The sequence below is a fragment of the Grus americana genome, chromosome 1 (assembly GCF_028858705.1).
Source record: "Grus americana isolate bGruAme1 chromosome 1, bGruAme1.mat, whole genome shotgun sequence".
In the NCBI taxonomy this organism is placed as follows: domain Eukaryota; kingdom Metazoa; phylum Chordata; class Aves; order Gruiformes; family Gruidae; genus Grus; species Grus americana.
In genome coordinates this window covers 119,948,664-119,971,793 of record NC_072852.1, presented here as the reverse complement: position 1 = coordinate 119,971,793, position 23,130 = coordinate 119,948,664, and the positions used below count along the sequence as shown (strand labels likewise).

General features: G+C 42.0%; 2 protein-coding genes across 7 annotated transcripts in view; both read left to right on the top strand.

The window, feature by feature from the left end:
• Window positions 1-70: 70 nt before the first annotated feature.
• On the top strand, window positions 71-8,533 carry HMGN1 (high mobility group nucleosome binding domain 1). The gene is made up of 6 exons (XM_054812789.1): window positions 71-396; window positions 863-895; window positions 1,004-1,033; window positions 1,157-1,207; window positions 4,980-5,111; window positions 7,646-8,533. The coding sequence occupies exons 1-6, from the start codon at window positions 382-384 to the stop codon at window positions 7,691-7,693; spliced, it is 309 nt and encodes a 102-aa protein (XP_054668764.1). The 5' UTR covers window positions 71-381; the 3' UTR covers window positions 7,694-8,533.
• A 4,246-nt stretch (window positions 8,534-12,779) lies between these two features.
• Window positions 12,780-23,130, top strand: part of BRWD1 (bromodomain and WD repeat domain containing 1) — a 62,599-nt gene continuing 52,248 nt past the window's right edge. For 3 of the 6 annotated variants that reach the window (XM_054812778.1, XM_054812777.1, XM_054812779.1), the window contains exons 1-9: window positions 12,780-13,184; window positions 13,369-13,427; window positions 13,639-13,668; window positions 13,846-13,905; window positions 17,095-17,245; window positions 18,495-18,593; window positions 19,156-19,316; window positions 19,943-20,164; window positions 22,117-22,217. In XM_054812778.1, the coding sequence (XP_054668753.1) occupies window positions 13,118-13,184; window positions 13,369-13,427; window positions 13,639-13,668; window positions 13,846-13,905; window positions 17,095-17,245; window positions 18,495-18,593; window positions 19,156-19,316; window positions 19,943-20,164; window positions 22,117-22,217 (950 nt within the window). In that variant the 5' untranslated portion in view covers window positions 12,780-13,117. The remainder of the gene's footprint in view (window positions 13,185-13,368; window positions 13,428-13,638; window positions 13,669-13,845; window positions 13,906-17,094; window positions 17,246-18,494; window positions 18,594-19,155; window positions 19,317-19,942; window positions 20,165-22,116; window positions 22,218-23,130) is intronic. The other 3 variants (XM_054812782.1, XM_054812783.1, XM_054812784.1) reach the window with 1 other exon arrangement.

Below are 23,130 nucleotides of genomic sequence, written 5' to 3'. Positions count from 1 at the left end.
AGATTCCGCCTCGCGCGACAAGGGGAGGGGCGGGGCCACTGGCGGCAGCGGCCCCGCCCCCCGGAGGCGCCCCTCGGGCGGGCGGAGGGGCGGTGCCGGCGGCCGCCGGAGAGCGGGTAGCGTCCCCCCGCCGTCGCCCCCTGCCACCACCCTCCCGCCTTCTCCCCCCTCCCCCCCCCCCAATCCGGCTGGATCCTGTTGCGGTGCCGCTGGCGCTGCTGGGATGGGGGGGGGAGGGGGGGTGGTTTCCCTGCGCAGCGAGGCTGGCTCGCAGGCAGCCGCAGCGGCTCGCCGTGAGGCACCCAGCGCGCGCAGCAGCCGGGCGGGAGCCGCCGCAGCTCCGGGGGTCGCGGCCAGGAGCCGCCGCCGCGCAGCCTCGCCATGCCGAAGAGAAAGGTGAAGCGGGCGGGAGCGAGCGGAGCTGCTGACGGGGAACCGCGCTGCCCGCGGCGGCCCCGGGCCACCGCCGCAGGGACGGGCGGGTGTGTGTGCGGGGGAGGAGGGCGGTCTGACCGCGCGGGAACGGGGCTCGGAGGGAAGCGGCAGCTCTGCGGACACCGGCGCGGCGGCCGCCAGCGCTCCGTGACTGGGGCCGGCGCCTTCCCCTTGCCGGGCAGCTCCGCACCCCCTGACGGGGGCCCCGCTGGGGGGGTGGCGGCGGCGTACTGGAAGGTTCGGCGGGGACTCGCTGAGCGCCTCGCCTCTCCGGGACTCGAAATCCGAAAGCGGCGGCGGCGGCAGCGGCGGGAAGGGGCGGGCGGGGGGGCGGGCGAGCGGCGGCGTCACGTGCCCGCCCGCCATCCCGCCCCGCCGGCGGCCTGGGGCGCCTGCGCCGCCTGACGCGCGCTGTTTGTGTTGGCAGGTGACGGTGGCGGACGGGGAGGCCCCCGAGGAGGTAGGTGCCCACGGCGGGGGGGCGGCGGGGCCTGCCCCGGGCCGCTCCGGGCCCCTCCAGGCCCGCCCGCTCTCTCACGCCGCTTCTCTCTTTTTTCCCCGTCTGTAGCCGAAGAGGCGATCGGCGCGGCTGTCCGCTGTAAGTACGGGAGCGAGGGGGGGGGTGACCCCGCTGGGCTGGGGCGGAGCGGTGTGTCTGCCTCTCCCAAAAAGGGGATATACTGAGGGCTGAATCTCTACCTTACTTGCTGTTTCCTCTCAGAAACCTGCTCCTGCCAAAGCAGAGCCGAAACCAAAAAAGCTAGCAGCAAAGGTGAGTCACTGGGAAGAGGGGAGGGAGAGGAGGTGCTCGAGTTCATTGTGCAGTTGCATGGTGGTGTCCCGTTTCGTGTCATCAGTGCACAGTGTCGGAACACTTTTACTCGTCTTTGTGTGTTCCTTGTGGGAGCACTCATTTAGCTGAAGTCTCATTTTCAGATGCTTCTCCCAGTATCCGCAGGTACCTTCCACCACTGTTTGAGTAGATGCTTGTTAAGCATTCAAAGTATTGCGTAGAAATGCGGACACTGATTCATAGGTGTTATGTGGTAGTTTGGTACTGAGGAGAGCTACTTGAATGTCAAAGCAACTGTAGGATTGTATTTCATCGCTGTCTAACAAAAGGGGATAAAACATACTCACAATTTAAAGCAGTGTGTTAGGACAGTAAAAAATATTTTAATTGCTTAGGCAGCCACTGAAAAGGATCTGAATTTCCATTCGTGTAGTCTAGCTTTCAGTCGTCACATGTCTATGTAAGTAAGCCTAGTTTAGTACAATCTTTCAGTTTTTCAGTATCACCTTCACAGTGCCAGTAACAGAGGTGTACATTTTTTTTGTTTCTTGGGAGAAATAAAAGAGGCTGTGTATCTGTTGGTTTGTGGGTATGTGTTTTTAAGTGTTCCTTTCTGGTTACAAGCTTTTCTTTTTAACGTATGGATTTAAGAGCATTTCAAATACACTACTGTAGATCTCTGCTTTGCAGACTTTTTGGTGTTTTCATTTTGTTAATCCTACTGAACAGTTACTTAAAAGCAATGCACCTTCATTCCAGTGGTTTGAATATCAGTGCATTCCCATTCTCAAAGTTATAAGCCTAAAGAATTTGGGGAAGCTTTCCAATTTTACTTCAGTTCTGATTCTCTTTTTTTTTTCCGGTGACTTTGTGTGATGCATCTAATTCTTAGTGCTGCTAGTTGATGCTGACTGATATGCATGATGCTGCCTGTAGCTACTTCTAGAAAGAAACATTTCCACAGTTCATTGCTGGGAACATATTCATGTAAACCAAGTACATTACAAACAATTGTCGTCTTAGAATATTAAGTAGAACACCTTGCATGAGGCCTCCATGGAATGCTGCTGTATTGTGAATATGTGAACAATCTTTTTTTTTTTTTTTAAATCGCTATTACCAGCAGCAATTCAAATAAATGAATAACTTGTTTTACATTTGATTCTCTTTGTTCTAAAAGTCATACTGTCACTAAAATCTTTTGTCATTTGGAAACTCTCTCATCATTAATGTAAAAAAATCTCTTTTGTTCTGATTGCATTTCACTTCTCCAGCTTCACTACTTTCTCATATTAAGTATCTCTGTACTTTCTTTTAATGAGTTGCAGAAATATTTCACTGTTGCATACCAGTGAAATGATTTTTATTTTTTTTAAATTACGATTTTTTTCCTGTATTTTATCCATCAAAAGATGCTTCTTTGCATCAACTTTGTAACTTTTAAAAACTTTTCTGACAGTATTTTTTCAGGTTGGGAGAAGTTTGCTCATTATGGAGTGAGTTGGTAGGTTTTTTAAAAAATAAATATTAATGAAGAAAAATATTTTTTTACTATTAAAACACAGGTGTCTACATGTTGTGAAATTCATAGAATCATAGAATGGTTTGGGTTGGAAGGGACCTTAAAGACCATCTAGTTCCAACCCCCCCCTACCATGGGCAGGGACACCCTCCACTAGACCAGGTTGCCCAAAGCCCCATCCAACCTGGCCTTAAACACTTCCAGGGAGGGGGCATCCACAACCTCTCTGGGCAACCTGTTCCAGTGCCTCACCACCCTCACAGTAAAGAATTTCTTCCTTATATCTAATCTAAATCGACCCTCCTTCAGTTTAAAGCCATTACCCCTTGTCCTATCACTACACTCCCTGACAAACAGTCCTTCTCCAGCTTTCCTGTAGGCCCCTTCAGGTACTGGAAGGCTGCAATTAGATCTCCCTGGAGCCTTCTCTTCTCCAGGCTGAACAACCCCAACTCTCTCAGCCTGTCCTCATAGGAGAGGTGCTCCAGCCCTCTGATCAGCTTCGTGGCCCTCCTCTGGACTCGATCCAACAGCTCATGTCCTCCTTATGTTGGGGCCCCAGAATGGGACACAGTACTCCAGGTGGGGTCTCACGAGAGTAAAGGGGGAGAATCACCTCCCTCAACCTCCTGGCCACGCTTCTTTTGATGCAGCCCAGGACACGGTTGGCTTTCTGGGCTGTGAGTGCACATTGCTGGGTCATGTTGAGCTTTTCATCCACCAACACCCCCAAGTCCTTCTCCTCAGGGCTGCTCTCAATCCATTCTCCTTCCAGCCTGTAGTTGTGCTTGGGATTGCAATTTGTTATACTGAGTTTAGCCTTTATAACTTTTTTAAAGGATTTTTTTTCCATTATCATGGAACTAGTTTCAACTCTTTTCTCTGTGCTGTTGAGGATTTAAAAAAATATCTTCTAAAAATGAGAGCAAAGGATTTCTAAAGTTTTGTGGACATTGATGATTTAGTTACCTGACATAAGGTGCTTCAGGATTTATTTTTTACCTTGAATCTCTTCAATGTAACTTACTGCATGTTTGTATCCAGTGGCGTAAAACGCTCGGAACTTTTGCCCAATAGTTGCAATTGGTTGACAAACCCGTATTTTCATTAAGACAGTACTTTACGAGAGCATTTATGCAAAATAGGAAATGTATTCAGATAGCTATTAAAAAGTTGCATGTATGAAGTAAGGAAAATGCATGTTTTTTGTAAAGAAGAATGCTTGGAGTGAAGACAGTATGGAATACTTCTGACCAAATGGTTTCTCATCGTAATCCGAGATACACATTTTTACAGTACTTAAAATGTGTAAAAATGAGAACTTAATTTCTTGGAGTGAATTTTAGGTCAGAGACAACAAACTAGGACATAATTTGAAGAACATACTTATGAAACGCACACAATGTTTTTATGAGATTAGACCCATTTTAAGGCAGACCAGTGTAGTGGTCTCATGCTTAGAGGTATAAATGCATTACATTCTCTTGCTGCTTATTGTCATTGTACCTGCCCAGAAAAAGGGTTATAGTTATTTATTGGAAATTTTTCTTATAATGTTTCACAGATGCTGTCAAACCCAGTGCATTTATGTAATTCTAAATTCATAGAAACATTGTGTAAATAGGGCGATCAGCTGGAGGACAGGCAAACTTTGTAGCATTTGGTTGCTACGGAATGCCTGGGAGGATGTATTACATATTTATATGAAAGTAGCTCTTGAACAAATACTTCTTGTCTACCCATTTGACAACAGTTACGTAGGTGCAGTGGATGTGACTGAGATACTAACAAAGGAGCACTGAAAATGATACTTGTAAGTGGTGCATTTATTTAGGTTAGGTTACTGAAATTCCTGCCTGTCAATATGAGGCAAAAGAGTGTTTGAAGTGCTTTGTATTTACAAAGTGGAAGGACTGCATTGCTAATTTTTTATGCACCACGAGTTTAAATCATGTATTACAAATTGCTCTGCCTAGCCACTAGAATCTAGTTACCTTCTCATCCCAGTTTGATCCTCTCATTTTACTGACTGTCTGAAACTGTGATGGTTTGTCTATATATAGTTTGGAAAACTTGTTTGGCAATTGAACCATATATTAGCTCATTGGTTGTTGGTAGTAGCTCTTGCTGTTTAGCAAGTCCATCTTGGTTTTGTGTGGTTTTGATTATTTTCAAGGTTCACCTGGTAGGTGATAGAAATTTACTTACTGGAAATTTATTTCATTGTAGGATAAATCTGAGGACAAGAAAGTTCAATCAAAGGGGAAAAAGGGGCCTAAAGGAAAACAGACAGAAGAGGCAAACCAAGAACAGACAAAGGACAACTTGCCTGCAGAAAATGGGGAAGCTAAAAGTGAAGAGGTAAAGCTTTGTATTCTTTGGTGCAAAGTAGCTGGATAACTTACTGTACTGGTTTATCCAAATATCTATAAGAAACATACACAGTTCTTACAACAGAACCTGTTTCCGCCAAAAGAAAGATGTAGGCTATTAAAACATCAGTAGATATGCCTGGAAGATTCTGGATGCCCCAATAAGAGTTGCAGTGATGTGATAACAGTCCCTGAAATTAAGGAAAAAGGTGAGTTTTACCAAAGTTCCGATACAGGATGATGTCCTTCAGTGAGGGTCTGTTTTCCCTGCGGGTAGATCTTGGCAAAATAGTACGTACAGGGTGTACAGAGGGGATATTGCTCTCTGTGTGTGCGTGGAGGGGTGTCTGTTTTCAGAGGGTTTGGTTTGAGTTTTAGTCTGCCTTTGCTGTTACTGGAAGAAAGGTTCCTTCTTGCTACAAAAGTTTTTTGGCAAATGCAATATTTATTTTCTTGGGACTGGAAACAGTTTTCACTGAAAACCCGAGTTGAAATGATTTAACTGAAGTTGAGATAACATTTATAGGGGTCATAGATGCAGACACTGCTGGTAGAAGGAACGGGTTGGTGCAGGGGTGGAAGAGAAAGTGCAAGAACCACTAGTAGTTGTTGTTGCTGAAGAAATGAACGTGCCAGATCAGTCTTGGCTGTAATACTGTGCTAAAATGGCCTTGTTGCTGAAGGTTTTGAAGTCACTGATCATCTAACTTAAAACATCCTCCATGCTCCATTCTTTTTCTGGAATGTGGACATAATTTAGTTTCAAATTTAGGACAAGATCTGTAGGGAGAAGCGGTGCCTCTTACTAGGGCAGCTGTTAACAGCTGGCTGAAACACAAGTTTTCATGTGGTAACAGGCCTAGAATTAGTTTCAGGTTTCTGTAATATTGAATGCCTACTTTAATTAGTTCAGTGGAGTTTGCTGATCAGATAGATGATTTTTTTTTTTAATTTAAATGTGTGATTCATGCTTCCTGTCTGGTTGTTGCATTGAAAAAAGTAAGGGTTTTTTAGATAGGAAAAAAAAGTCTACGTGAATGCTATCACGCTGATCTGTCAGTGTGTGGATAGATCTTCAAGTACAGGAAAAGAGTATTTGGGTTTTAGGTAGATGATGGGTGAGGAAGGTACAGGATGGTACTCGAGTGTACAGGACAACTTACTTTGGGGTAACAGTTCTTCATTTGCAAGGTTACAGTGTGATCTTTGTGAAAAAGTTGTGCTATAACTAGGAATTCTTTAGTTGGCTTAACTGTCTGTGTAGCTCTGGCTATTACTATCACATAATGTGGTCTTTTAATTTGTGTGTGTAGTATTTCAGCCATACCAGCAAAAGTTAAATTTGGCAGTATTTGTGAACTGAGATCTATTTAGTACACTAGTGCAGAGACAATGTAAATTTATGAGGACTGGGTGATGACTCCTGGGGCACATCTTCATGCTGGTCTCATGTTGGTCACACCAGCCAAAATGGCAGGTTTAATATACTACCTAAGTCTAGCAGCAGCAGAGGTATAGTCTGTCCTGTTGGACATTCCTGTTTTCCATCAGGACAATAGTGTCAGCGATGCTATTGTTAATCCACGATCTGGGGAAGGGCCAGTGACAACTTCTGGTGACGCTCGCAGAGACTGATGCCTGCAAATGGAAATGGCTACAGTACTTCATCCTGCAAAAGCTTCCCCCAGGTGGCAGTAAAGTCTGATGGTGTTAGGGTTCCTCTTTGGGTACTACTGTCATTAAACAATCTATTCTGCAAAGCTTTGGAATAACTAAGTATAATTTTTATGTTAATACGTATGCTACATTCCTTTTTTTAACCTACATTGCAAATGCAGTGAGTTTTCCAATCTAAATGAAGTTGTAATTTTAATTGAGTTTGTGTGAACTTGTTCTGAAGTTGAGGTACAGCATATAGAGACTTGATTTGAAAACAGTATAGCTCTGCTGCTACAGTTCCATTTCACTTAATATATTTTTACAAAATTATGTTTAATGCAGTACTGTGTTTCTAAGTCTTAGTTACTTTAAAACATGGTAAGATTTGAGAATATGTTACCAGTGCTGCACTGAAATTGAAATGCCTGAAGTGTATCTCTAGCGTCTTTTCTAAAAAAACACCCTATGTGAAGGGATTTTTAGCTTAGTAGGTTAAAAGCCCTCTTTTTCTGTCTTAAAGGCAGTAATTATTGTAATGGGCTTTGTTCTTTTTAAAAAATAAAAATCCTTTGCAGTGTGTATTGAGTAGTAACAATAGCAACGTTCTGAAATTCACAGGGATGCATATGAGGATAGAAGCCTTTTCAAGACAGCTTGGTTTTAGTAGGTGATTATCCAAGAGAAATAAGCAGATCATGACACCAATTTATTAAGACTAAAGCACAGTATGTAGAAACAAGTCGTAGTTGTTCAGTATGTCAAGATAACTAACTTGTGCATTAAAAATACTATGAACTAAGAGGCTGATTCACTTAGAGACTTTCTGCATTGAAGTGTTCTGCTTTTTTTTTGTCATCTTTTCAGACCCCAGCATCTGATGCAGCAGTCGAGAAAGAAGCTAAGTCTGAGTAATGTCTGGTACTGAGTCTTTGATTGGTGGTCCTTATATCTTTCTTCTTGTACAATTCAGAGGAATATTTTTATCAACTATTTTGTAAATGCAAGTTTTTTAGTAGTTCTAGAAAACACATTTTTAAAAAGGAGAGAATCCCAACTCAACCCATTTTTTTACATATTTAGATAAGTGTAAATGCTTTTTTTAAGTGGTAAAATCATGTACTGGTTGTCTGTTTTCTATGAAACCAGAAATTAATGGCATGTTACATTAAGGAGAGGGCTTTGAAGCCTTGACTTGGCTTCACGTGCTGTAGACTGTGAGGGACAGTTTTTCTATCCTTTTAAATGAAGCATAACACAGGCTTTGGAAATCCATAATGACATGTTAAGAATGTCTTAACATCTTAGTTATTTATCTTTATCTATGGTTGTATCATCAGTAGTATTGCTTATCTAATAAAACTGCTCCCTAGTGTTGGATTTCTTGCTGAGTGATGTTTATCTGTGACAGAGTTATTTTTGGTAGTTGCAGCTTTATTTTTTCCAACAATTTTGTAGCTGTGATGCGAAAGATTGGAAACTTTTATTACATCTTTAAATACTGACTACATAAAAGTTTTTCTGCTTGGCAGATGTAACTTGTTGTCAGTATTTGAGATACTGGAACTTCACATCCAGTTTTAAAGGACAGCTTGTCTACAAAGATCAAATGAAAAATATTTGAAATAGTCATAGGAAAAAAACAACATTATAGTTTTAGATTTAAAAACCTACGTGAATAAAAACAATTGCAGAATTGTTAATAGTGTCTGTGATCACCAAGCAAAAGCCGAATAAATCTTGATTATGAAAGGATGTTTCTGTAGCTTCTGCATTGACTATGACAACTCATAATCTAAGTGGTGCAGTTTTTGATTCTTAACAATGTTCTTAATATTATTAAAAATGTACTTTTCAAGAGATAGGTGGTAATGCAGGGAGTAGCAAGTAGGAAACTAGTTGCAGTCTTAAGCTGGAGTTCCAGTTTGAAAGCTGATAGCCTAGTGCTGCTTTTATGACCTTAAAAAAAAAAGTCAATAATTAGTAAGCATCAGATGTTTTCATCTGTTCGGCATCTAAGAGTTTGCATATGTGCTCATGTGTAAATAACTGCTTTAAGGAAGATGCGCAAAGCAATCCTCTCTAACGTTAACTGATCAGATGGTGTTGCTGTTGTGTTGGAACTGTATTGGAATTTGCCCAAATCCTGCCTGGAAATCAATAAAGCCTCAGACGTCTGGGGAGAAATGAACCTGGGCTGCCAGCTTCCCCAGGTAGCTGAGTGTATATAACAGAACCCACAGAGTACGAGCTGTGGAGCAGCCTGGGCATGAGCAGGGAGGGAAGCACAAGAAAAGTTCCCTTTTGGTGCCGATGGGCCGTTAGGTGAGGTTATTGTGCTGTGAGCAAGTGTAACCGCTATATAAAGTTGCAGGTTGACAGAGCGTTGTTTCAAATAAAACATAACCTGTGCTGAGAGTCAATTCATGTAGTGCAAAACTGTCCCGATTCTTCCTTGCTGTATTTGAGAAAGCTAAACCCATCTTGTTGAAAATTTAACAGCCTTTCATCAGAAGGGGGCACATTAACTATATATTACTTAACCTTAAAATAAGAAATCAAATCTAGTACAGCATTACTTCAGTTCTCCCACAGAGTGCAGGGTTGTTTTGGGTTTGTTTTCCCCATTTCACATTATTTTACTGTATTGCAGCAGGTAGTAGCATGGTTTTCTCTTACCAGTCTATTTGATGCCAGTCAGACACTGTTAGCCTTCACTTGGGAGGAGTCAAGATCAAAAAGTAACATTCTTGCTTTGTTTCTTCTTTTTTCCCCTTGACCTAGAACTTGTTTATGCTCTTAAGCAACACCTGCAAGCACAGTATCTGCTTCCTGTACAGTCTTGGTGCCTTCTTCAAATTGTCATACAGTTATTTCTAAAAAACACTTTAGTTTCACCTCTAACTTACTTGCTTTAACAATGCTTTCATTTGAGAAAGCATTTTACCATTTTTACCTCTTCACTATTTAAGCAATGTTTAACTTTTCTTTAGCTTACATACAGGATGTCCTCCAACACTGGGCCACGATACGCCTCTGGTCCAGTTCCACCACAACTGCGTTCTGAGCAGAGTGCACCTGGCTTTGGCAGTGCCTTTGGCTTCAGTTCTCAGATATTCCAAAACTGTAAATTTATGCCACTTTATCTAATCCCTTCCCCCACCTCCAGTTACCTTACTTGTTGGTTTAATTTAGTAGTGGCATGACATTCCTTACTTTGTGTTTTTAGCAAGTCAGACACACTAGTTAAATGACTAATAAACTTGCAGGTAAATACCCTGACATAACCTCTTCTCTCCTTTTAGTGAATGCCTGCTTTTCATGAGTTTTGAGTCTCTGACGTTGAGATCATGTTGACTGTCAACATCATCTCTCTAACATCTATTATGCGCTGTATAATTTATTGTAACTGCTCCCTAATATTTACTCTTGGGGACAAAAATTTCTTTCTTACTTTATGGTGGAAGTGAAAGGATGCAACGAGGGTAAATCAGTGACAGCGTCTCTCTCGCAGGAGAGGAATTTCCATGCTGGCAGAAGGAAAGGACTGAGGTAGTTGCATTGGGAGCACAGGAGCCCTACATCTGTTTTGAGCGGCACAGCCTGCTTGATGCAGTCCAGAATGAAATGGGCTTTCCTGACTGCATAAAGGGTGCCCAGTAAATACCACGGTGAATCCGCTATGAGTTCTGATGGATTCTGCAGTTGATGGGGTTGCCTTTCACAACTCTGAATGTGTGATTCTCCAGAGCTGATGCGTGTAGGTAACAGGCATGAAAGGATTCTCTTAATTAATGTAAAGATACCTACTGTTTGGGCACCCGTTGAGAAGAGGGGAAAAAAATCACCCCAAGCTCTCAAAGCAGGATTCTCCAGCAACCATAAGCAGCTCACTTGAGGAGAAAGAAATGTAACTTCAAGCTTAAACATGTTACCCCATAAAGAATAAGGTTATATAAATGACAGATACTGTTGCTCTTCTCCGCATAGCATGAACTGCCAACATGGAAAAAAACTACCACTTTGGCTACTGGGGGAATGAGGAATTGTATATATTGGCACTAGCTGTCAATTCTGCCTGTGGAGAATTGCCTTGGAAGGCATTTAAATTTGTCTGACAAGAACTGCAATGGACATGCTTCAGAAAAAGCATTCTTTCCTGTACAATACCAGATCTATATTTGCTCTGAGCAACTAAGGAAAGGAGTGATGGCTAATGAAAATTTGCACACAGCACCACAGAACGCATACCTAATGGAGAACCATCCATCTCAAAATACAACATGAAGAGAACAAGTTTCTTTGAAGTTACTCAATCGTATTTGTGTGCTACTAGTTGTTCTGGTTAAGGGAGCGCTGGTGCATACATGTTTACGCTGCACCACTCTGGAATTAATTTTCTAGTGTCAACTAGATCACAGCTCTAAAACACGAACGCAGCCAGGACGTTGAAGTGCATCCAAGTTTAGCTAACGAACACTGATTTGTTTGGCAATCAAATCTAGAGGAACGCAGGTGGCCTTTAAGAATGAGGGGACTGAAGCTTGCAGCAATATAGGAAGCAGAAAACTGGATCTCTTTTAAAGAGAGATTTTTAACAGACAGGGTACCTATTTTTTTCTCTTGTATCTGAACTGTGATGCAGGAGCGACTAACCAGGCAGGAGGTGGTGAAGAGTGGGAAGCAGAGGCAGCAGGCGACCTTCCAGGACACGTCTAGGGAAACTGCCTGCTGCTGGGTCTGCACCTCAGGTGTACAAAAACTCTTTGTCAAAAGCTGAAAGCACATCTGAGGCAGTGAGATTAATAAAATACGCACATATTTCTACAATGATATGTAAAGATATTTTACTTCAAAGGTTCTAAAAATATGTAGCAAGCTGCCACAGGTGGGGAAGGGGAAAAAAGAAGAAAAAAAAGGAACAGCTCAGATACAGCACGATTATAGCCATTGCTACATTTATATTACAATTCACGCTGGGCAGAGGTGAGAAACAACTGTAAGAAGGGGAAAAAAATAAAATCCCCCCCCGTAAACAGGCGGTGGGGCTGGCACCTGTTTGCAGAGGCAGCGCAGGGCACTAGGGCAAAGCTGCCAGCTTTGGGAAGGTGATGCCGGTAAAATGCCTTCCTCGAGAGGGGTGGGGAAATACCCCTCCCTGAACTGAGGTTTGGGGTAGCTGAGGTGCCCCCGCGCATCGCACCACGGATCCCCGGTGTCACGGGAGCACACCCGTCAGCCTGAGGAGGGGATCCGCCTCAGGTGGCAAACAGGAGCCACAAGACCACCGATCCTGTGTAAAAACACTGTGGCCATGCGGTGGTAGCAAACGCACTTGTGCTGCTGCCCGACACCTTCCCAAGCTACACCGACCGACTCGGGAGGGGCACCGCTGTACCCAACTCTCCGGCGGCCGAGGGAGCGCGCAAGGCAGCGTGCTTTAACACGAAGGTCTGGGCCCCGCAGCATACTTCGTCCCCGCATGGCCCCGGCAAACCGGCGGCCCCGCGTCCGGCTCTCGGCACCTTGCTGCGGCTTAGTCCCGGCCGGTCCGCGGGAGGGCCGGCCAGGTCGGGCCGGCCAGGTCGGGCCGGGGCGCAGGCCGCGCCGCTGGTTCCCGGGGCGACCGGCGGCAGCTGCGGGCCCCGCGCGCTCCTGGCCCCCTCCACAGCAAACCAACGGCCGCGCCGCGCGCCCCCGAACGCGCCCCGCGACGCCTCCCGCACCTCACTGAGCGGCCCCGCCCACCAACGGTCCGTCACAAACCGCCTTCCTCCGCAATCCTTCCGCGCCCGGGCCTCTCGTTCCCCCACCGGACGCCTTCTCCTGTCTCCACCCGCCCCCCGCCGCCTGCCCCGCCGCCTTCCCCGCAAGTTTTCCGCGGCCACACGCACACCCTCTCCCGCTGCCGCCCGCCGGTCCCCGATCGCCCAGTCCAGGGACTACTTTTTCCCTCCGCCCTCCCCCAGGCGCGCCCGGCGCAGGTGGCAGCGGTGGCGCCGTGGCCGGTCGCGCGGCGGCGATGGCGGCGGCGCCGAGGCTGCGCTAAGCGCCAGCGCAAAGGGGGAGGGAAGCCGGAGCGCGAGCGCGAGCGAGGCGTCCAGCGGGGGGCGGGGGCGGCTCGCTCCCGCGCGCGGAGGAGAAGGGAGGGGAGGGGGGGCGGTTGGCTGGCGGTTGGCGGTGGGGGAGGGGCGGCGCTGACAGGGCTATGCCGAGCCGGGCCCTGCCCGGGCCAGGCGCTGCCTAAGCCCTAATCCTTGCCCGGGCAGCAACGGCCGCCGCCAGCAGCGATTGTGCCGAGCGAGCGAACAGAGCGGCAGCCGGCGGGCCGGGGCCGCCATGGCTGAGCCCACGGCCTCTTCCAACTCCGGCGGCGGCGGCGTGTCCCTGCCGCTCATTGAATCAGGTAAAAACCGCCGGGGTGCGAGCGGCCGCGGGCCAGGGCGAGAGCTACTGCCGGTGCCGCCGCCGCTCCCTGCCGCCATCTTCCTGACCGTGCTTATGAATTACAGTCACCCCGGGGGCTCCCCCCTCCCCCCGCCCCAGCCAGCCCCGGACTCATCCCCCGTCTCTCCCTGTGTGTCTTGCAGAGCTCTACTTCCTCATAGCTCGGTTCCTGACCACCGGGCCCTGCAGGAGAGCGCTGAAGGTGAGTACAGGGGCGCCGCACACTCACCTGGGCGCATAGGCTCGCACCCCCTCGGCTATTCGCTACCGCCGCAAAGAGGATTGAAGGGGAGGTGTGAACAGCCGGTCCCCCTTTCCCCCTCCCCCTCCCGAGCCCTTTTGCGGCAGCAGCCGCTTGAGAAGCCAGAGGCTTGCTCGTCCCTAACTCTGTATTTTTTCTCTTTTCCCTGCAGGTGCTAGTGCAGGAGCTGGAGCAGCACCAGGTCTGTGTGAGCTCTGATGATTTCATCTCTCTTGCTGTAGTCAAAAGTTTCCTTTACTTTACAAGTCATTCAAGTTTGTTCCACTCTACTGTCCCAGCTTTTTCCCCTCAACACACATTGTTTGGATGTGATCTATCCTTTCCTTTTAACTGCTCACTTTTTTTTTTCTTCCTTTAGTTGCTTCCTAAAAGATTGGATTGGCAAGGAAATGAGCATTATAGAAGTTATGAAGAATTGGTGAGACTTGGTTTTTTTTTAAAAAACTTTTAATTGGGATGATGATGTTTTGCCTTTAAAAGTAGGCCCAAAGTTTTACCTCGCAGTTGCATTCCGGCTCTATTAAGACATTGGAGTTATTTTGGAAAGAGCCTTTAATTTCTTTACATTAGACTAACAAAAACACAAGTGGTGTTTTAAATTGAGGATATTGTTTACATAGCAGAGGTGGAGCTTGGCGTTGTGCATTGGTACATGCCACTGCCTACATATAGGGAAGAACCAATCTGAAGCGAGGTTTCATTTCAGAGTTTCATGAGCAAGTTTGTTAAGTGCGTTTTGATTTGATGGTATTTATTTTCTGGTTGGCTTCCTTCATCAGTCCCCTTCAACAGATTAGGAAATGAAATCGCTGTTCAGAAATCAAGGGTTGGCAGTTCTGGTGCCTATGAGTATGCTTTTTATCTCTGACTACTCACTGGTCATAGCTTTGCTTCTAACTATTAGAAAGATATGAGTGATCTCTCAACAGTGTGTGCTTTATGCCTTCTGCCGCTGATGTAGTTTGCTCTAAATGTTTTCTTTAACTTATATCCGTTTTGGAATGGAAAGCTGTCTTTCTCTTGGTGTTTTATTTTACTGCTTCTTAAATGGGAAAGTATATTTGGCAGTTGGATCTTGTGAAGTGATGGCCTGGTGGTGCCTGACCAGTGTGGTTATATACTGCTTTATTGTAGTTGATCTTGTTTTCTTTAAACAAATCTTTATTCTTGCTTTTCCCCTCCTAAGACTCAGGCATTCTGGTTAATCGCCTGACTTCTCCTGTACCCATCAGTTTGTATGTTGTTATAGTTAAATGCCCTTGTCCCTCTTGTGTAACACTTGAAGATCTCAGAATCATATTTGCATAGAGAAAGAATTAATTGCTGTTTAAAACATTTTCTTAATTTTTTTAAATGCTTCTTAAAGTGATAAATTGGATTGCATTTCTTCTACTTGTCAGTGTGGTCAGTTGAGCAAATGAGGTTTTGAATTAATGCTTTAAGTCACTAAAAAGCGTAGTCTTGCTAAACAGGAATACTTTCAAGCTCTGACTTGAATTTAGTAAACATGAAAGTAGTATTAAGTTTAAAAAGGATTGTTTGGTGGGGTTTTTTTAATTGGTTGGTTGGGGGTTTTTTGACCCCAGTTCTTCTGGCAAAAAGTGATGGTGTTGGGAGATGTCATGTGTGGATTCTTCTGACTTCAGTACATTTTTTTTAACTATGTTTGTTATACAGTTGTCAGATTAATTCTTTAATATGTGCTGCTTCTACTTCTTTTTCCTACAAAATTTAAAAGAAATATCTATATAGGGTAATAGTATTTCAGAACATCCAAATTATTCTTCTGAAGGTTTTAGCTTCTGCTTTTGAGGGGCTTTGGGAACCTCTTGTTGTCCCACTGGTCTCAGTCTGAATTTGCAGAGACCACAGACAAATGCAATCATGTGGTGCAATTCTTTCTTTTCCTCTTTGTTCATCATGGAATTGAAGCAAGACTTTAAAATAACTGTTCCTTCCAAAATCTGAGTAAAACCACTTAAAAGGGAAAATAATTGCAAGGTTTTGTATGCGTGCTTCTATCAGGGATTGCATTTGGAATATATACTTTCTGATGATGGCATGCAGACAAAATGGTTTATAATGCTTCGCATGACGTTTGCTGAGCTTTCTGTCCTGAATGTTGTGGCTGGTACTCTCTATACCAATTCAAGAAGCAAAATTTATAAAGAAATTATGAAAAAGTGCATTTTTGTAATCTTTGGACTACTAAATATATTTCTTATAATCAACCTTAAGCATCTAATGAGCTGATTTGCTTGGATATATTTGGCTCTGTGGCAATGTTAACTATTTTACTGATATTACCACCTCCCCGCCCCCCAGGAATACAACCTATACCCCCACAAACTTTATACATTACTTGGATTTATATTATTGAAACAAGTATTAGGTTGTGGCTTAAACTGTGTGCTCTCAATACTCAGCGTGCATTTGGGCAACTTTTTATTGAACAGATTTTACATGACAGCAGGTGGTATTTGTATTCCCACTGTTCTGATGATGAGATCAGCCTTGTCAGGACTTTCCTCATCTAAGTTCAGTCAGTAGGCTAAGGGAATAGCATCATAAGTTTGAGTTAGCTCTGCCTGTGTTCTGAGCAACGTGGGCAAGAGGCCACATACCTGTGTTGGTGTGGCCCTCTGCCTCTCCTGGATGTATTCCCTGGGAATAGTCTGGCTGCTGAAGTAGCAGTGTGGCTTCTGAGTCTAACTGGTTTTTACGTGGCCAGATCAGAGAGTGAAGGCTGTTTGTGTGCCTGCTGATTCAGACCTCCCCAATAGTTTAAATTTATCATTCTGATGGTTTGGTTTACTTGAGTCTGTGTAAACTTTACTTCACATATTTAACTTCTGCATTATTGTGATTGACTTTATAGTTAGATAAGGATTTTTTTCATTGAACTCCCAGAAAGAAGAGGGGAAAAATTAATCAAAAACCACATGCATCTGTTCTTGACTGAGACATCTCGGGGGGGGGGGGGGGGGGGGGAGGGTGGTTTGGGTTTTTTTTTTTAGATTGTTAAATGCAGATAGTAGGGGATCCTTCCTGAGTGGACAGATGACTGTTGTGATCCTTTTGGTGTGAGGAAGTAGAGTAGTCTTATGCTACGTAGTACTGGTTCTTCAAGGAAACTAGTTCCAGAGGAATTGTACTCAAACCTACTAGACTGTAGTTTACTGAACAAATACTGTATGACTGAAGTACTAGTTGCATAAATTCTTGTGCTTGATTACAACAAAATTCTCCATGATCTTGAGTTATGAGGGTTTGAATTTTACTTTTAATAACAATAATTGGGTGAACTGGGGAAACTGTAGGGTGCTGCACAAATGGGTGCCATATGTGTGAACATTACAGGCTTTCAGTTGTAAAACACTGATGCGCAGTAAGTAATTTTACTGTAGTTATTTTTACTACGGCTCTCCCATTCTTGGAGAGTACTTGCTGAATTTACTAGATCAGAGCTTAACAGAACTGGTTTTGTTTTGGAAGTTGAACTTAAAATTATTTAAACAATGTTTAATATACCTGTGAATATTGATGCTTTTAGACTCATCTGCTCTGGATGTACCATATATGTTTTTAAAACTTAAATTTCTGTCAGGTGCTGTCTAACAAACATGTGGCTCCAGACCATTTGTTACAAATTTGCAAGCGTATTGGCCCTATACTGGATAAGGAGATACCACCCAGCATTTCGAGAGTGAATTCCTTACTTGGTGCAGGGAGACAGTCATTGTTACGTACAGCAAAAGGTATGGTTTGTTTATTATTTGAAATGGATATGATAAGTATTCACTGTATTTTTATGAAAATGTAAGTGATGAGCTTTCACCAAAATTGGCCCTCACTTCTGTACTATGTTTAATTAACCAAAATACCAGCGATCTGTGTATTAATGGTATAACTATATATATATTGATTGTTGTGAAGGGAAGGTTTTAAGTCTTATCACAAGAATTATTGTTACTCTGAGTGCTGAGGCTGCTGAACGTGTCCAGGTTTCAGTGTTATTGCAATATAATGAATCATCCAGACACAGGTGCTACTTCACTAACATCTCCCGACACTCCCAGTAGCATATTGGCCCATGTTGGTTTTGCATGTGTAGCTGTATTACTCTAACACCAGTTTTCAGAAAGTTTTCTTGGTTAATGCAAATGGCATCAGAATTAGTACTTGTGAATCTGTACATATGCAGGAAGAAAGTCCTTGCCTGTAACTTAAAGGGAATGGTTGGAAATCCATAAGCACATACTTTATTTGATAAAGTAGATTTTTAGCTTTGGACTTACCTCTTCTGTTTCTGGGAGGGGAGTGTTCATGTATTTGTATGAAGTTCTGTTGGGTAGCTAGATGCTACGATGTGGGACTGGTTTATTGGATACTACTATGTTTTCAGTTGTCTGTCCTAACTGCTTTAAAGGACGCACACTGAATGACAGTGACTGTTCTATCCTGAAAATCAGGATTGCAATTATTTCAGCATGAGTCTGTCAAAATAACTCAGTGTGGGATTTTTTTTATGAATCGCAGAATTGTCGTGTGGGAAGTGACCTCTTGAGATCATCTAGTTACATAATTTCATACTAATAAATAGTCAATAAATATTTATAATATTTATGAATAAATATCATGAAAATGTTAAAAATCTTAAATGCTTTGCATTGAGAATGAGTAGGAAAAATTCAGTTGAAAAGTTAGTTTTGTGTTACAGGAATGCAGGGGCATGACCATTTAGGACTAATTTCAGAGTTTGGTGGTTGGTTGTGTTGGGGTTTCTTTTCCTCTTCTGTTACTATAATAAATGGATTTTTTTCTCTCCTCTGATGGTACACTGTTCATGAAAAGTTTTGGGATGTTTGGTGTTCCTATTTTTTTAGTTGTTTTAATACTGTGTTTGAGACCACCTATGGGTATGTTCTTTACCATGTTTTGGATCTGCAGCTTTCTTAGCATTTTTAACTTGTACTTACAATGAACTTCAACCAATTGGTTTTAAAGATTGCAGGAACACTGTTTGGAAGGGCTCTGCATTTGCTGCTCTTCATAGAGGAAGACCTCCTGAAATTCCTGTGAACTATGGCACACCACCTAATCTTGGTAAGCTCTTTTCAACGCTCATATCCTTTGCTCGCAGCAGCAGCAGTGTATCTTGATTCTGGCCTTGCTATGACACTGAAAAATGCACCTCAAAACTGGATCTGGAGGCTTATCTGGATAACTTCATATGACTTCAGTGGAGTTATGTATTGGGTACAAAGGTCTGCTCATAGCACTAGTGAGACAGTAACCTCTAGATGACATCTTTATCTTTTATAAAGCCCTGTATTAAGTAGATAAACCTATGGAAAATACAAATCATTCTCCTTTGGATAGAAGGGCTCTTGTATGATTGAGGGTATAGAAAGCCGTGGGAAAATAAAGATAACATTTAGCTCATGATATTTAGAGACTGAAACTTCAACTGGAGCAAGTTTAAAATAGTCTTGGTTTTATACATACAAAAATTGCAAATACAAAACCCCCTGACTTTATGAAATCTGAAAGTCACTTTTAGAAACTCCCTAAGTAATATATTAATGGAAGTTAAATAAAATCATGGTTTAGAATAGACCTGTTTTAAACATCAGTACATTCACTCTTTGTTTTCTTTGTGTTCTAGTGGAAGTATATCGAGCAAGACAATTAACTGGATATGCAAAGTTCAGTACTTCATTTCCAGGAAGTATGTATCAGCATGTGAAGATGCACAGACGGATTCTTGGCCATCTTTCTTCTGTATATTGCGTTGCATTTGATAGGACTGGACATAGAATATTTACGGTAAGTTGATGAAATAGATCCAAATCTGAAAATAGTGCTAGATGGATGCAAGGAAAATAACTTTGAAATGCATGTTATGCTAAAACTTCTGGAGGTGGATATCAGTAGTGTTAAAATGTAGCTGATTAGCTCCATCACTGGGCTTAAGTAGAACAATTTGATGTAATTAAAGGTCAGAAGCATGTAAGAAATTGTTGTACTTAATATCTGGTTGGGTGTTAACATTGATGTAGGAGCTTTATTCAGTGATGTAGTTCAATGTTAAGCATTTTTCATATTCTTTATGAAGTGGCAGAGGGGAGATTGCTTTTACAGACAGTGCTTTCATTGGCCCTTGCCATTACTGTAAGGAATCACCTCAAACTTGCTCCAAACTTTTTGCATTATATGGTATAGATCTATGGTGATTGCAGTGTAATCCTGAACTATGAGTGACCACCTTGGTTTTTTTAATGTTGGTTGTATGACTTTATTTCTTTCAGCTTAAGTAGCCTACATAGTTTTAAACAGAAGTGTAATTTACCAAGCCATGGAAAAACATGGTTAGGTTCTTTAAAGGAAACCTAAAACGTTTATCTGCATGTCTTTGAAAATCCTTGCTGAGCATAATAAATATTTCTTTCTAGGGCTCAGATGACTGTTTGGTAAAGATTTGGTCAACTCATAATGGCAGGTTATTTGCCACATTGCGTGGACATTCAGCAGAGATTTCAGATATGGCTGTCAATTATGAAAACACTATGATTGCAGCTGGAAGCTGTGATAAAATGATCAGAGTGTGGTGTCTGAGAACTTGTGCACCAGTTGCGGTCCTCCATGGACACACAGGGTCCATTACCTCATTACAGGTATGTTTTTTTAAAGTGTTTCTATATATTGAAGCATAAATACTGTAAACAGATTGTAAGAAGCAGCCAGTCCACAAAACTCAAAGATAAGTTTCACTTGACAGTGTGGTATGGAATGTTTGAAGGTATTTTCATCAAATAGTAGAAAACAAGAAATAATTTGGGCAAAAAAAGATGCTGAAGCACCTGATTTGAAAAGTTAAGAGTCTGTTTTAGTAGTAGGATTTAGATTGATGGGATACCCTAAGATTAGCTAGTTATCATATTGGTAAATATCCAGTTTCCTTGCTTACATACTGAAATTGAGAAACATAGCTACATGAATGCTCTACACCAACAGAGGCTTCTATCTTTGTGTTATAGCTTCTTGAAAAGGAAGATTAGTACTTCGTTTTCTGTTTGTGGAGAAAAGTACTTTTTGGTTGCTGTCACCAGGTTAAGTAGTAACTTGCCAAGTGTACATCTTTCTTTCTCATGTCCAAGTGCAAGGAACTGATGGCCTGTTTCCCATGAAGGCTGACACATGAATAGCAAATAACTTTCACTGTGCCTGTCACTGTGGTTTTCACATGTCTGAAATTATTTCTGTGTGACTTCCTGTGGGCATATTAAAATCTGAACATTTAAATATTGATGTAAAAAATTAGTCAAAACCACAGGAGAAACCTACTTTAAAAAAAAAAAAATTAAAAAAAAATGTTCCTTGCTTCCCTGAAATTCCTGAGTATTTAACTGAAGATAGCAACAGGAATCCTTCACTTAAAAAAGATCACTACCTGTAATATTTGACCTGTTGGAACCAAAGAGAATTTCTGGGAAATATCATGTCCTCCTATTGTCTGTTACTAGAGATGTGATATGCTGGTTTATGTGGGTGAGTGTGCTGATCCAGTATGTGATTCTTACAACTTCTGTGATATGGGTATTTGTCTTAATCTCAAAAATATCAGTTATTTCAAAAGTGCAAAGATGTTTAGTGTAATATGTTGTGTATTTAAATTTGAAGGTGTTCTGATACTTTATGTGCTATTGGTAGTCCTTTGGATTTGGTCTCATTTTGGCCTTTGTAATTCCTTATTTAACAGATGAACTAGTAGCTCGTTGTCCCAATTTGCTGTGTTTGCCAGTGAGACACGCAGGCTTATGTTGGGGGGTGAAGAGTGGCTACCTGCCAGCCTGTGAAGTTCAGTACAAAAAGTATTTTTGCAGTTTTCACAAAAATGCTGCCTCTGAGAGTAATCATCTTATTTGCAGAGTTTCTGTGGCATTTACTGTGGTTTTTTTACTTTTTTTAATGGCAAAACACTTATTTGTGGTGTTTCTTTTATTGTAGTATGGTGGATTATTATTTTTTTAAGTGTTCTTAATAATGCTATAATTGTAATATGTGCAATTTATATGGCTGTTTCCAACGGTAGTAGTAGTAATTGATGAACGATTTAATCAACTTGTGTTCTGTAAAGTTTTCTGAAGGCTTGCTCTGTGCACAGCAATAAATCCATGTCTTAAGCATGTGTGAGGACTTTCTATAAATTCATATGTGATGCTGGATTACATGGACTATCTCGTAACTGATGCTCTGTTTAATTATAGAATTTAAAAAGTAAGCCTGTCTAATGAAACTTCCTTCCATTTTTTTCAGTCTACTCATTAGTTCATTCACTGACAAAATTTTTAGTGAATGACTGTGGCTAGTTAAGACTTCAAAAACAAAGCAGTGAATGAATTGGTTTTATATAATGCAATAATTGAAACATAGACCACAAACTTCTTTTAAACCATAGATTTTATTTTGTAAACATTAAAAATGACAGTTATCAACAACTCCTTTAGAAGCTTTAGTTGAAAAATCCAAAGTGAATCAAGGTTTTACATGAATGTTTTTGGAAGTTCGTAAACAGTTTTTAAATACCTCTTTTTGTATGTGTCTGATTTTACTTTCTTCTCTTTAGTTTAGTCCAATGGTGAAAGGCTCCATGCGATACATGGTCTCTACTGGTGCAGATGGAACTGTTTGCTTTTGGCAATGGGATACGGATTCCATGAAATTCAAGTACGTAAAGGGGTTGCTGATTAACTATGCCATACTAGGCTTGATTAAAATAAGTTGAGTGCTTTTAACTGGCTAAAAAAGTTTGGTTTTTTGTATGATAATAAAAATGTGGAAATAATCTATTAGGTAACTATTTTAAAGCACTATCCCTAACTATATCCTTCACAAATTTATGTTATTCTGTTGTCCTGGGAAATTAGTTGGGAAAACATATTAACTTCTTACTACACTAAAAGTACAAATGTAGGACAACTAGAATTGCTGCAATCATAAATATGTTGGAAGAGTATAATAAAGCTTTTTGTTTGTGTTGAGTTTTCAACAGTCCTGTAGTTTTAGGATGTCTCTTACAGAACTTGCATGCAGAGTATGTTCAGGATAGTCTTTAAGTGTTTTATATGTGATTGCTGTTTATTTCTTAAAAAAAAAAAAAAATTGGAAAGAAAAGATCCGGGATGATCAGTCTCTATCTAGTGTTGTGCCATATAATGGTAATTGGTATAAAATGATCCATTTTACATTAGAGCAACTATTTTAAAAAAGAAGTCCTTTAGCAGAAGATTATTTTGCTTTTTAATTCAACCTTGTGATCTTAAGGTAGTAGAATTGCAGGAAAAACTATCAAAGGCATAGTTTCATCCAAAGAAGCTTTTAGGGCTGTAAGTTATAGGAGGAGAGTGTTTAAACTGGATCCTTAGTTATTGTCCTTCTAAAATTAATTTAGAGGGCTATATGAGGTATAAACATTGTTTAAATTAGTTTAAGCATGGACATAAATTGGTTTAAGCACTGGTAGGTCTCAAAGCAGCTTTCTTAGGATTTGAATCTCTGTGCTGTATATCATACAAACATGAGAAATATTCTTACACTGAAGGTCTCAACATTTCCTTTGATAAACAGAAAACAAACAGAA